Source organism: Salmo salar, chromosome ssa17, assembly GCF_905237065.1.
Source record: "Salmo salar chromosome ssa17, Ssal_v3.1, whole genome shotgun sequence".
In the NCBI taxonomy this organism is placed as follows: Eukaryota; Metazoa; Chordata; class Actinopteri; order Salmoniformes; family Salmonidae; genus Salmo; species Salmo salar.
Genome location: NC_059458.1, coordinates 87,279,935 through 87,295,228, shown reverse-complemented (window position 1 = coordinate 87,295,228; position 15,294 = coordinate 87,279,935). Strand labels below are relative to the sequence as shown.

Sequence of the window (15,294 nt, the reverse complement as noted above, 5' to 3'; positions counted from 1 at the left end):
TTGACATCATGAGAAAATCCAAAATAAATCAGCCAAGACCCCAGAAAGAAATGGTGGACCTCCACAAGTCTGGTTCATCCTTGGGAGCAATTTCCAAATGCCTGAAGGTACCACGTTCATCTGTACAAACAATAGTACGCAAGTATAAACACCATGGGACCACGCAGCCGTCATACCGCTCAGGAAGGTGACGCGTTCTGTCTCCTAGAGATGAACGTACTTTGGTGCGAAAAGTGCAAATCAATCCCAGAACAACAGCAAAGGACCTTGTGAAGATGCTGGAGGAAACGGGTACAAAAGTATCTATATCCTGTGGTGGTTAATTGCTGTATTACCAAATGAGGAGAGAGACAAACTTCACACACCAGTCAGAGTTATACTTAAACTACATCTTTAATAATTAAGAGCTTTTGCAAAAGCACTTGACTTTCAATGGTGCACCATTTCTAATGAACCATTGAAAAGTGATTACACAAAAGTACAAAGATCTTTTATAGCCAAGATACACCCCTCTCAACGTACATGACGAACCACAGATACATAGAATGGGTCACAAGGTTAAGATTTGTATGAAAGGTATCTATAATACATAGCAGACAGTTATTACTGTGTCAACAGTTTTCATTGTATAGACCAGTATCTGGTCCTCCTACTCCAAACTGGAACCATCTCTCCCTGGTACGGTATAGAACAGAAACATTAACTCATGTTATCTGGAATGCTCTTTAGGTTTTATCACCCAAAAGACATCGTAAATCTCCTCTGTCAGTATTATCTCCCAGAGGCCCCATCCTCAGTAGAACACACACACACAATAGTGAACAGAATACTCTATTCGGTCGAATAAAACACCCATTATAATACAATACAAGCATTATAACATAATCTTGCAATTTTCCACGACAATCCACAGTAAAACGAGTCCTATATCGACATAACCTGAAAGGCCGCTCAGCAAGGAAGAAACCACTGCTCCAAAACCGCCATTCAAAAAAAGCCAGACTACGGTTTGCAACTGCACATGGGGACAAAGATTGTACTTTTTGGAGAAATGTCCTCTGGTCAGATGAAACAAAAATAGACCTGTTTGGCCATAATGACCATCGTTATGTTTGGAGGAAAAAGAGGGAGGCTTGCAAGCCTGAAGAACACCATCCCAACTGTGAAGCACAGGGGTTGGCAGCATCATGTTGTGGGGGTGCTTTGCTGCAGGAGGGTCTGATGCACTTCACGAAATAGATGGCATCATGAGGATGGAAAATTATGTGGATATATTGAAGCAACATCTCAAGACATCAATTCAGGAAATTAAAGCTTGGTCGCAAATGGGTCTTCCAAATGGACAATGACCCCAAGCATACTTCCAAAGTTGTGGCAAAATGGCTTAAGGACAACAAAGTCAAGGTATTGGAGTGGCCATCACAAAGCCCTGACCTCAGTCCCATAGAAAATTTGTGGGCAGAACTGAAAAAGCGTGTGCGAGCAAGGAGGCCTACAAACCTGACTCAGTTACACCAGCTCTGTCAGGAGGAATGGGCCAAAATTCACCCAACTTATTGTGGGAAGCTTGTGGAAGGCTACCTGAAACGTTTGACCCAAGTTAAACAATTTAAAGGCAATGCTACCAAATACTAATTGAGTGTATGTAAACTTCTGACCCACTGGGAATGTGATGAAAAAAATAAAAGCTGAAATAAATCATTCTCTCTACTATTATTCTGGCATTTCACATTCTTAAAATAAAGTGGTGATCCTAACTGACCTAAGACAGGGAATTGTTACTAGGATTAAATATCAGGAATTGTGGAAAAACAGGAGTTAAAATGTATTTGGCTCAGGTGTATGTAAACTTCTGACTTCAGCTGTATATGGTCCATACCTGCTGTTCCGTCCCTGAAACTAACTGTATGGTTCCTCTGTGTCTGTCCCAGGTCCCAGCCCGCTGTGGCATGACAGTCAGAGACTCTCTGAAGAAGGCTTTAATGATGAGGGGACTAATCCCTGAGTGCTGTGCTGTCTACAGGATACAGGATGGGTAAGACACACACAACACACACACACACACACACACACACACACACACACACACACACACACGTATACCTTGGCCAAAAAGATAAAATCTCCACATTCTGTCAATTGATGCTCCTGCCCAACTTTATAATCATTTCAGCACAGTACACACGGTGAGAGGGCAATGTACAGGTACACACAGTGAGAGGGCAATGTGCAGGTACACACGGTGAGAGGGCAATGTGCAGGTACACACGGTGAGAGGGCAATGTGCAGGTACACACGGTGAGAGGGCAATGTGCAGGTACACACGGTGAGAGGGCAATGTGCAGGTACACACGGTGAGAGGGCAATGTGCAGGTACACACGGTGAGAGGGCAATGTGCAGGTACACACGGTGAGAGGGCAATGTGCAGGTACACACGGTGAGAGGGCAATGTGCAGGTACACACGGTGAGAGGGCAATGTGCAGGTACACACGGTGAGAGGGCAATGTGCAGGTACACACGGTGAGAGGGCAATGTGCAGGTACACACGGTGAGAGGGCAATGTGCAGGTACACACGGTGAGAGGGCAATGTGCAGGTACACACGGTGAGAGGGCAATGTGCAGGTACACACGGTGAGAGGGCAATGTGCAGGTACACACGGTGAGAGGGCAATGTGCAGGTACACACGGTGAGAGGGCAATGTGCAGGTACACACGGTGAGAGGGCAATGTGCAGGTACACACGGTGAGAGGGCAATGTGCAGGTACACACGGTGAGAGGGCAATTGACAGGTACACACTCGCACAATTCAGTTTATTTTATTGTACTTTGTTGAACAAGGTAAATCATTGAGAACACATTCTCTTTTACAACAACAACATCAACAACAACCCACGTGTGTACTAAACTCAACCACGACCCGGTGAACTCTGCTTCCTGTCACCTGTCTCAGAGAGATGAAGCCTCTTGGCTGGGACACGGACATCTCCTGGCTGACAGGGGAGGAGCTACACGTGGAAGTGCTGGAGAACGTTCCTCTTACCACACACAACTTTGTGAGTACGACTGGAACTAGAATTTCATATGACTGGGCAGGGGTGCAGCCATGGGTGGGCCTGGGAGGGCATGGGCCCACCCACTTGGCAGCCAGGCCCACCCACTTGGGAGTCAAGCCCAGCCAATCAGAATGAGTTTTTTTCCGACAAAAGGGCTTTATTACAAACACAAATACCCCTCAGGCTTATGGTAGAGAAATGAACATTACATTCTCTGACAACTGCTCTGTTGGACAATCCTGCAGTTTGCATGCCAATTGCACATTCCTTCAAAACTTGAGACATCTGTGACATTGTGTTGTTGTGACAAAACTGCACATTTATTTAAGTGGCCTTTTATTGTCCGGAGCACAAGGTGCTCCTGTGTAATGATCATGCTGTTTTATCAGCTTCCTGATATGCCACACCTGTCAGATGGATGGATTATATTGGCAAAGGAGAAATGCTCACTAACAGGGGACGTAAACAGATTTTTACACAACATGTTGAAAGAAATACGCTTTTTGTGCGTATGAAACATTTCTGGGATTATTTATTTCAGCTCATGAAACATGGGACCAACACTTTTTTTTTTAAATGTTGCGTTTTTATATTTTTGTTCAGTGTAGAACTATGGAACTAGACTTCTGGAACCAGCTGGGGATGGGATGTTACTGGGAAACGCCACTAGAAAGACTTAACTAGGAGGATGAACTGTCCAAAACAGTGCAAGGTTCAGTCCATTGTTGAGTTGACCCTCGTGTTTGTTTCTGGCCATGCATGTAGACCCGGGCAAATAAACTATTTGTTAAATCAGAGCAAGTTCATTCACTGAAGGAAAGAGCAACTATGTACCTCCAATGTCCTCAATGATTGGAACACCTGCATTCACAATGGCACGTGCATATACTGTACGTTAGACAAGAACAGAAACACAGAGGTAGAAAGAGGGCTCCTAGATGGAAAAGATCTTGTTTTAGCCTGGGACATCACCTTTTGAGGGATTCCACCATTTTGTTTTTATTAGTCAACTGGGTTGTGAATCCAATGGGTTGGATTCCCATATGATCGGAGCATTGTCTTCTTCAAATTGGATGGTCTTTTTGGTTTTGTAAATGTCTTTTCGAAGCTATAGCACTGCCATCTAGTGGCCACAATTACATTTTATGACAAGAGTTGGTTCAGGAGTCCAGCAGGTGGCGGTAAATAATCAATGTTAGCTTTACACTTTCTGTTTCAAACACAATAGAAGAAGAACATGGACTACTTCAAAATGGAGATGGCACATAGAAAGACGACTCACTTTTGTATATCTCCGTGGATGGGACAGAAGGTACAACCAACCCTGCTCCCTGACGTTTCCTACTCTATTTTCTGTCTCTGTTTCTGTCTGTTCCCCAGGTGAGGAAGACCTTTTTTACGTTGGCATTCTGCGATTTTTGCCGGAAGCTTCTGTTCCAGGGGTTCCGATGTCAGACGTGTGGCTATAAGTTTCACCAACGTTGCAGCACAGAGGTGCCGCTCATGTGTGTCAACTACGACCAGCTAGAGTGAGTTATCGATCAAATTAATCAATTCAACTCATTGAGGAAAGGTGGACGGGATGGGCAGTTTTAACTTGATGTGTCATGTAATTCTGTCGTTTTTTTCCTTGTTTGAGACTGAAGTTAACTTGACCTGTCCCCGAGACAGACGTTTGGCCTGATCTGCCCCTTCTAGTATTGCTAGTGTCCCAGTTCTAACCTGTATGTTGGGGCTCTACCAGGTCTAACCTGTAGGTTGGGGCTCTCTACCAGTTCTAACCTGTAGGTTGGGGCTCTCCACCAGTTCTAACCTGTATGTTGGGGGGCTCTACCAGGTCTAACCTGTATGTTGGGGCTCTCTACCAGGTCTAACCTGTATGTTGGGGCTCTCTACCAGGTCTAACCTGTATGTTGGGGCTCTACCAGGTCTAACCTGTATGTTGGGGCTCTCTACCAGTTCTAACCTGTATGTTGTGGGGCTCTACCAGTTCTAACCTGTATGTTGGGGCTCTACCAGGTCTAACCTGTATGTTGGGGCTCTCTACCAGTTCTAACCTGTATGTTGGGGGGCTCTACCAGGTCTAACTTGTATGTTGGGGTCTCTACCAGTTCTAACCTGTATGTTGGGGCTCTCTACCAGTTCTAACCTGTATGTTGGGGCTCTCTACCAGTTCTAACCTGTATGTTGGGGCTCTACCAGTTCTAACCTGTATGTTGGGGCTCTCTACCAGGTCTAACCTGTATGTTGGGGCTCTCTACCAGGTCTAACCTGTATGTTTGGGGGCTCTACCAGTTCTAACCTGTATGTTGGGGCTCTACCAGTTCTAACCTGTATGTTGGGGCTCTACCAGGTCTAACCTGTATGTTGGGGGGCTCTACCAGTTCTAACCTGTATGTTGGGGCTCTACCAGTTCTAACCTGTATGTTGGGGGCTCTACCAGTTCTAACCTGTATGTTGGGGCTCTACCAGTTCTAACCTGTATGTTGGGGCTCTCTACCAGTTCTAACCTGTATGTTGGGGCTCTACCAGGTCTAACCTGTATGTTGGGGGCTCTACCAGTTCTAACCTGTATGTTGGGGCTCTCTACCAGTTCTAACCTGTATGTTGGGGGCTCTACCAGTTCTAACCTGTATGTTGGGGCTCTACCAGGTCTAACCTGTATGTTGGGGCTCTACCAGGTCTAACCTGTATGTTGGGGCTCTCTACCAGTTCTAACCTGTATGTTGGGGGCTCTACCAGTTCTAACCTGTATGTTGGGGGCTCTACCAGGTCTAACCTGTATGTTGGGGCTCTACCAGGTCTAACCTGTATGTTGGGGGGCTCTACCAGGTCTAACCTGTATGTTGGGGGGCTCTACCAGTTCTAACCTGTATGTTGGGGCTCTACCAGGTCTAACCTGTATGTTGTGGCTCTACCAGGTCTAACCTGTATGTTGTGGCTCTACCAGGTCTAACCTGTATGTTGGGGCTCTACCAGTTCTAACCTGTATGTTGGGGCTCTCTACCAGGTCTAACCTGTATGTTGGGGCTCTCTACCAGGTCTAACCTGTATGTTTGGGGGCTCTACCAGTTCTAACCTGTATGTTGGGGGCTCTACCAGTTCTAACCTGTATGTTGGGGCTCTACCAGGTCTAACCTGTATGTTGGGGCTCTACCAGGTCTAACCTGTATGTTGGGGGCTCTACCAGGTCTAACCTGTATGTTGGGGGCTCTACCAGTTCTAACCTGTATGTTGGGGCTCTCTACCAGTTCTAACCTGTATGTTGGGGCTCTCTACCAGTTCTAACCTGTATGTTGGGGCTCTCTACCAGGTCTAACCTGTATGTTGGGGCTCTACCAGGTCTAACCTGTATGTTGGGGCTCTCTACCAGTTCTAACCTGTAGGTTGGGGGCTCTACCAGGTCTAACCTGTATGTTGGGGGCTCTACCAGTTCTAACCTGTATGTTGGGGGCTCTACCAGGTCTAACCTGTATGTTGGGGGCTCTACCAGTTCTAACCTGTATGTTGGGGGCTCTACCAGTTCTAACCTGTATGTTGGGGCTCTACCAGTTCTAACCTGTATGTTGGGGCTCTACCAGTTCTAACCTGTATGTTGGGGCTCTACCAGGTCTAACCTGTATGTTGGGGCTCTACCAGTTCTAACCTGTATGTTGGGGTCTCTACCAGTTCTAACCTGTATGTTGGGGCTCTCTACCAGTTCTAACCTGTATGTTGGGGCTCTACCAGTTCTAACCTGTATGTTGGGGCTCTCTACCAGTTCTAACCTGTATGTTGGGGCTCTACCAGGTCTAACCTGTATGTTGGGGCTCTCTACCAGTTCTAACCTGTATGTTGGGGCTCTCTACCAGGTCTAACCTGTATGTTGGGGCTCTCTACCAGTTCTAACCTGTATGTTGGGGCTCTACCAGGTCTAACCTGTATGTTGGGGCTCTCTACCAGTTCTAACCTGTATGTTGGGGCTCTACCAGGTCTAACCTGTATGTTGGGGCTCTCTACCAGGTCTAACCTGTATGTTGGGGCTCTCTACCAGGTCTAACCTGTATGTTGGGGGCTCTACCAGTTCTAACCTGTATGTTGGGGGCTCTACCAGTTCTAACCTGTATGTTGGGGGCTCTACCAGTTCTAACCTGTATGTTGGGGCTCTCTACCAGTTCTAACCTGTATGTTGGGGCTCTCTACCAGGTCTAACCTGTATGTTGGGGCTCTACCAGTTCTAACCTGTATGTTGGGGCTCTCTACCAGTTCTAACCTGTATGTTGGGGCTCTCTACCAGGTCTAACCTGTATGTTGGGGCTCTCTACCAGTTCTAACCTGTATGTTGGGGCTCTCTACCAGTTCTAACCTGTATGTTGGGGCTCTCTACCAGTTCTAACCTGTATGTTGGGGCTCTCTACCAGGTCTAACCTGTATGTTGGGGGCTCTACCAGTTCTAACCTGTATGTTGGGGCTCTCTACCAGTTCTAACCTGTATGTTGGGGCTCTCTACCAGGACTAACCTGTATGTTGGGGGCTCTACCAGTTCTAACCTGTATGTTGGGGCTCTCTACCAGTTCTAACCTGTATGTTGGGGCTCTCTACCAGGTCTAACCTGTATGTTGGGGCTCTCTACCAGGTCTAACCTGTAGGTTGGGGCTCTCTACCAGGTCTAACCTGTAGGTTGGGGCTCTCTACCAGGTCTAACCTGTAGGTTGGGGCTCTCTACCAGGTCTAACCTGTAGGTTGGGGCTCTCTACCAGGTCTAACCTGTATGTTGGGGCTCTACCAGGTCTAACCTGTATGTTGGGGCTCTACCAGGTCTAACCTGTATGTTGGGGCTCTCTACCAGGTCTAACCTGTAGGTTATCTCTCTGCTGCAGTTTGTTGCTGGTGTCGAAGTTCTTTGAGCACCACCCCATCACCCAGGAGGAGGTGTCATCAGAGGGCACCACCCCCGTGTCCGAGGTCTACCCTTCACTGCCTCCGTCCGACTCCACCGGGTGAGTCTCACAGCTGTCCTGATCCCATTCTCACCTCGGCACAGTTGAAGGAAAGGAGACGAGGAGAGGAAGCCATTTTTAAGACTACCTTAAACAGACAGACTTGATCGTCTTGTGTCTCCTCGCTAGATTCAATGTAGACTGGAATCTCTGCTAATGCTGTGCCATATGTCCCCAGTGAGATGACCCACCCTGTTCCTCCCCTCTTAACCGCTCTCTGACCCCCAGGTCCCTGTCCACGTCCATCTCCCCAGAATTTCAACCCCCATTCTCCCTGACCACTGACCTCTCTGTCTCTCTGACCCCCAGGTCCCTGTCCACGTCCATCTCCACCCCCTCCAGAGTTTCAACACCCATCCTCTCTGACCTCTCTCTCTCTGTCTCTCTGACCCCCAGGTCCCTGTGCCACACCAGCGTGTCCCCGTCCAAGTCCATCCCTATCCCCCAGAATTTCAGGCCCGGAGAAGAGGACCACAGGAACCAGTTTGGACAGAGAGACCGCTCGTCCTCCGCTCCCAACGTCCACATCAACACCATCGAACCCGTCAACATAGACGTGAGTCCAACGTCTCCTGTTGTCTGTGTGTCTGAGAGCTCAGACACTTCCCCCTGCTGGAGACAAGTAGTACTGCTAATGTACAATGTGTATGTGCCAGCACTAGTTAAAGGGGGTGCTCATCTGGGTTAAGTCGTGTACTGTAATTCTTGGCCAAATACCACCATAGTAATCATACTTGTATATATTTAACCTTTTATTTTAACCAGGCAAGTCAGTTGAGAACAAATTGTTATTTACAATGACGGCCTACCACCGGCCGAACCTGGACGACGCTGGGCCGATTGTGCGCCGCCCCTATGGGACTCCCAATCACGGACGGTTGTGATACAGCCTGGAATCGAACCAGGGTGTCTGTAGTGCCGCCTCTAGAAACTGAGATGTAATGCCTTTAGAGCGCTGCGCCACTCGGGAGCCCCTTAAAGAGATACTTAAAGAGGAACTGACAGTGTTTTTAGCAACGTGAAGTCTTAATCTTTTTATATACGCCCCAGGAAGAATATTAGCCTTCTTTTTTTTTTTAAAGCGAGCACTTAGATACGGTCGTTTTCATGTTTTTATAAATTCATAGAATGTTTGGGCATTTGTGAAAATTCTATAGCAATATAGAGTGGGAAAGCAGCTGTGCTTTTGGACATTTAACTGTATGGTTCATACAGTTCATTGACACTGCAGGAAATAAAACCTGATTTAAAATCCCATCTGTCTCGTCCAGGACCAGAGTTTACGCAGACTGGTGCACCATAGCCAATCAGAGCTACAGTAGCTACAGTATACAAACAAGCCATTTGCACAGAGGCCTGTCATCATTCACGTTGAACTGGACTGTGTGTTTACAGGCAGTAGGACCTGCCATCATTCACTATGAACTGGACTGTGTGTTTACAGGAAGTAGGACCTGCCATCATTCACTATGAACTGGACTGTGTGTTTACAGGAAGTAGGACCTGTCATCATTCACTTTGAACTGGACTGTGTGTTTACAGGCAGTAGGACCTGTCATCATTCACTATGAACTGGACTGTGTGTTTACAGGCAGTAGGACCTGCCATCATTCACTATGAACTGGACTGTGTGTTTACAGGAAGTAGGACCTGTCATCATTCACTATGAACTGGACTGTGTGTTTACAGGCAGTAGGACCTGTCATCATTCACTATGAACTGGACTGTGTGTTAACAGGAAGTAGCAACAGAGCGACTTTAGATCAATAGAACACATTCACCAAAAGCCACAAAATACACCTGAATGGATTTCTGCAAATATTTCTTACATTTGGGAACATTACAGTCCTGTTGATCAAACAACCATGACAAGGCAGTGTCTCTCTCCTTCAGTTATATACATCATCAACAGCTAATGCTAGCCAGAGAAAGATGATCTACCAAAGTAACATTAAATAAACCCTCTGAAACTTTTTCACCTAATTTTGTCTGTCAAAATTGCACTGGTAATCGATGGAGGAATTGTAGCCTCCTCGTATTTCTGCAGTTTGCCTGCCAACAATGCATGCTTGTCCCAGCCAAGCACACAAGCCAACTGTCAAATGTTGGCTACCTTGTTAGCTAGCTAGCTACTTCCAGACATAAATTAGTAACACCTTACTCTGACAACCTGACTCCGCCTAGCAGAGGTGTTTACATGTTATCTAGAGCGCTCCAGCAGAGCCGTTTACATGCTATCTAGAGCGCTCTAGCAGAGCCGTTTACATGTTATCTAGAGCGCTCCAGCAGAGCCGTTTACATGCTATCTAGAGCGCTCTAGCAGAGCCGTTTACATGCTATCTAGAGCGCTCTAGCGGAGCCGTTTACATGCTATCTAGAGCGCTCTAGCGGAGCCGTTTACACGCTATCTAGAGCGCTCTAGCGGAGCCGTTTACACGCTATCTAGAGCGCTCTAGCGGAGCCGTTTACACGCTATCTAGAGCGCTCTAGCGGAGCCGTTTACATGCTATCTAGAGCGCTCTAGCGGAGGCGCTTACATGCTATCTAGAGCGCTCTAGCTGAGCCGTTTACACGCTATCTAGAGCGCTCTAGCAGAGCCGTTTACACGCTATCTAGAATGCTCTAGCTGAGCCGTTTACCTGTTATCTAGAGCGCTCTAGCTGAGCCGTTTACCTGTTATCTAGAGCGCTCTAGCAGAGCCGTTTACATGCTATCTAGAGCGCTCTAGCAGAGCCGTTTACATGCTATCTAGAGCGCTCTTGACTAACTATTACTTTGCCTACGTTTACTGACCCCGGTCATATTCAGCAGGTGTTGCGCGTTAAGTTCATCAGTTATTCTTCGCTCTGAATTTACGAATGCGAGAGATATGCTAACTGTTTAAAGCCGTTCTAGTTCTTGCTAGCTTTTACCCAATGACACCTGCATCTCTAACTGTGTGTAGCCACCGGAAAAAACAAGATGGAGGAAAAGTCACCCACTTCTCCAATGACATGACATCCTCCTAGCAGCTAGCTCGCTAGCTAATGTTAGGCTCCGTGTTTTTAGCTTGCTACATAAATAGATACGCTAGCCTATTAGCCACGTTATTGCTGACTTGTGATCATTAGGCCTTGCTAGTTTGATTATATTGTCATTCCCAGCCTTAGTTGCATTCGTCCTTTATTTTTTTTTTGTCCAAAATATTGAGCCATTGAAACTGAGACAGTGCATTCTGAATGGTACCATGTCCGCTGTGATTTACAACATGATAGCAATATTTTCTGGACCACCAAGACATGTATTGGTTTATTATATAAATCGTGCATTGAACTACATCCATCTGTTCTGCCATCAATGCCTTTAGTGTACGTCATAACATTTTGAGTCAAATGTAACCTGTTTTTAAAACCTCTTTATAAAGTTGGTTTTGTAAGCATAAACTGGGAATTTTTGATATATTTTTTTACTAATATGATTTGTCTGTTTTCATATCTGCAAAGCAGTTAAAACGCTGTCAGTTCCACTGTTATACCAGTTACCAAGATATAACCCAGCTTGTAGCGTTTGTCTGGAATCTAGATGCCCAGCTGTCTTCACAGTATTGTGATTCTCTGTTATTTCCTCTCTCTCTCTTTCAGGACTTGATTCGAGACCAAGGTTTACAGAGGTCAGAAGGAGGTAAGGAAGTTATCATCATCATCAGTAATTCAATCAACAAGTCCCCGTCCCGTCGCCCCGTCCCCCACATCCTGCATCTGTGTTCTCTTTCTCTCTTGTTTTACAAGGCCCTTGAAGCTCATTTTGTCCAGTCAGAATTCTATTTCTACAGATTCATGCATTCTCCTCATTGGCACTCATTGGGCTCTGGCCAAAAGTAGAGCACAGTACAGTGACTAGGCGTCCATTTTGGATCAGGCCTACAGTAGGTACCATAGAGAAGTAGGGTCAGGTGGGCCCAGTAGCTGGTCTTCAGGGCCAGTGATCCTGCTGTGTCTCTCTCTTCCCCCCTTGCAGCCCCCCCTTGCAGACCCACCCACCCGCCCGCTGCTTGAGGAAGCACCGAACACGGACCTCAAGCCCCCTCCTATACTCCTACCCCAATGACATAGTCTTTGATTTTGAGTCCGAGCCTGTGTACCGAGGTAGCTAGGCTTCTGTGGTGTGCCTCTGTGTGTGTATTGTGGTGTGTGTGTGTGTGTGTGTGTGTATTGTGGTGTGTGTGTATTGTGGTGTGTGTATATTGTGGCGTGTGTGTATTGTGGTGTGTGTGTGTGTGTGTGTGTCCTCACCCACCACCTGTGTTTTGGCCCTCCCACTGTCCATCTGTGTTTCACTCTTCACCCTCTTTCCTTACGTTTTCTCTCACTACCATGATCCCTCACACTGTCACTACCCGTCGTCGTCCTTCCGTCCCCCCCCCCTCCCCCTCTGCTTCCAAAACTCTCATATGGGAGGGTTTTTGTGTTCAGGGCCTGTGTCCACAAGGCATCTCTGAGTAGGACTGTGCATCTAGGATCTGTCCATATAGTCTCATTCATTATGATCTAGAAGGGAAACCAGATCCTAGTCTGAGATGCTTTGGATCCGGGCTCTGATCACGGAATAGGAGAGTACAGTATAGATGTAAAGAACATTTTATAAACCTCCTCAGAACTGACATACCACTTGACGGTGTAATGTATTGGCTGACTGTAGTTGGCGGTGTAATGTATTGGCTGACTGTAGTTGACGGTGGAATGTGTTGGCTGACTGTAGTTGACGGTGTAATGTATTGGCTGACTGTAGTTGGCGGTGTAATGTATTGGCTGACTGTAGTTGACGCTGTAATGTATTGGCTGACTGTAGTTGACGCTGTAATGTATTGGCTGACTGTAGTTGACGCTGTAGTGTATTGGCTGACTGTAGTTGACGCTGTAATGTATTGGCTGACTGTAGTTGACGCTGTAATGTATTGGCTGACTGTAGTTGACGCTGTAATGTATTGGCTGACTGTAGTTGACGGTGGAATGTATTGGCTGACTGTAGTTGACGGTGGAATGTATTGGCTGACTGTAGTTGACGGTGGAATGTATTGGCTGACTGTAGTTGACGGTGGAATGTGTTGGCTGACTGTAGTTGACGCTGTAATGTATTGGCTGACTGTAGTTGACGCTGTAATGTATTGGCTGACTGTAGTTGACGGTGGAATGTATTGGCTGACTGTAGTTGACGGTGGAATGTATTGGCTGACTGTAGTTGACGGTGGAATGTATTGGCTGACTGTAGTTGACGGTGGAATGTATTGGCTGACTGTAGTTGACGGTGGAATGTATTGGCTGACTGTAGTTGACGGTGTAGTGTATTGGCCGACTGTAGTTGACGGTGTAGTGTATTGGCTGACTGTAGTTGACGGTGGAATGTATTGGCTGACTGTAGTTGACGGTGGAATGTATTGGCTGACTGTAGTTGACGGTGGAATGTATTGGCTGACTGTAGTTGACGGTGTAATGTATTGGCTGACAGTAGTTGACGGTGTAATGTATTGGCTGACTGTAGTTGACGGTGGAATGTATTGGCTGACTAGTTGACGGTGGAATGTATTGGCTGACTGTAGTTGACGGTGGAATGTATTGGCTGACTGTAGTTGACGGGGTAGTGTAGTCATTGGCTGACTGTAGTTGACGGTGTAGTGTAGTCATTGGCTGACTGTAGTTGACGGTGTAGTGTAGTCATTGGCTGACTGTAGTTGACGGTGTAGTGTAGTCATTGGCTGACTGTAGTTGACGGTGTAATGTATTCATTGGCTGACTAGTTGACGGTGTAATGTATTGGCTGACTGTAGTTGACGGTGGAATGTGTTGGCTGACTGTAGTTGACGGTGTAATGTGTTGGCTGACTGTAGTTGGCGGTGTAATGTATTGGCTGACTGTAGTTGACGCTGTAATGTATTGGCTGACTGTAGTTGACGCTGTAATGTATTGGCTGACTGTAGTTGACGCTGTAATGTATTGGCTGACTGTAGTTGACGCTGTAATGTATTGGCTGACTGTAGTTGACGCTGTAATGTATTGGCTGACTGTAGTTGACGGTGGAATGTATTGGCTGACTGTAGTTGGCGGTGGAATGTATTGGCTGACTGTAGTTGACGGTGGAATGTATTGGCTGACTGTAGTTGACGGTGGAATGTGTTGGCTGACTGTAGTTGACGCTGTAATGTATTGGCTGACTGTAGTTGACGCTGTAATGTATTGGCTGACTGTAGTTGACGGTGGAATGTATTGGCTGACTGTAGTTGACGGTGGAATGTATTGGCTGACTGTAGTTGACGGTGGAATGTATTGGCTGACTGTAGTTGACGGTGGAATGTATTGGCTGACTGTAGTTGACGGTGGAATGTATTGGCTGACTGTAGTTGACGGTGGAATGTATTGGCTGACTGTAGTTGACGGTGTAGTGTATTGGCTGACTGTAGTTGACGGTGTAGTGTATTGGCTGACTGTAGTTGACGGTGTAATGTATTGGCTGACTGTAGTTGACGGTGGAATGTATTGGCTGACTGTAGTTGACGGTGGAATGTATTGGCTGACTAGTTGACGGTGGAATGTATTGGCTGACTGTAGTTGACGGTGGAATGTATTGGCTGACTGTAGTTGACGGGGTAGTGTAGTCATTGGCTGACTGTAGTTGACGGTGTAGTGTAGTCATTGGCTGACTGTAGTTGACGGTGTAGTGTAGTCATTGGCTGACTGTAGTTGACGGTGTAGTGTAGTCATTGGCTGACTGTAGTTGACGGTGTAATGTATTCATTGGCTGACTAGTTGACGGTGTAATGTATTGGCTGACTGTAGTTGACGGTGGAATGTATTGGCTGACTGTAGTTGACGGTGGAATGTATTGGCTGACTGTAGTTGACGGTGGAATGTATTGGCTGACTGTAGTTGACGGTGGAATGTATTGGCTGACTGTAGTTGACGGTGGAATGTATTGGATGACTGTAGTTGACGGTGTAGTGGAATGTATTGGCTGACTGTAGTTGACGGGGTAGTGTAGTCATTGGCTGACTGTAGTTGACGGGGTAGTGTAGTCATTGGCTGACTGTAGTTGACGGTGTAGTGTAGTCATTGGCTGACTGTAGTTGACGGGGTAGTGTAGTCATTGGCTGACTGTAGTTGACGGGGTAGTGTAGTCATTGGCTGACTGTAGTTGACGGTGTAGTGTAGTCATTGGCTGACTGTAGTTGACGGTGTAGTGTAGTCATTGGCTGACTGTAGTTGACGGTGTAGTGTAGTCATTGGCT

General features: G+C 46.7%; 1 protein-coding gene across 5 annotated transcripts in view; it reads left to right on the top strand.

The window, feature by feature from the left end:
• LOC106596021 (serine/threonine-protein kinase B-raf) overlaps positions 1-15,294 on the top strand; it is a 65,532-nt gene that overhangs the window by 33,242 nt on the left and 16,996 nt on the right. For 4 of the 5 annotated variants that reach the window (XM_045700329.1, XM_045700330.1, XM_045700331.1 and 1 more), the window contains 6 exons: positions 1,932-2,035; positions 2,955-3,057; positions 4,438-4,586; positions 7,917-8,036; positions 8,433-8,592; positions 11,657-11,696. In XM_045700329.1, coding sequence (XP_045556285.1) covers positions 1,932-2,035; positions 2,955-3,057; positions 4,438-4,586; positions 7,917-8,036; positions 8,433-8,592; positions 11,657-11,696 — 676 coding nt within the window. Of the gene's footprint in view, positions 1-1,931; positions 2,036-2,954; positions 3,058-4,437; positions 4,587-7,916; positions 8,037-8,432; positions 8,593-11,656; positions 11,705-12,045; positions 12,161-15,294 lie in introns of all 5 variants that reach the window. The other variant, XM_045700333.1, reaches the window with a different exon arrangement.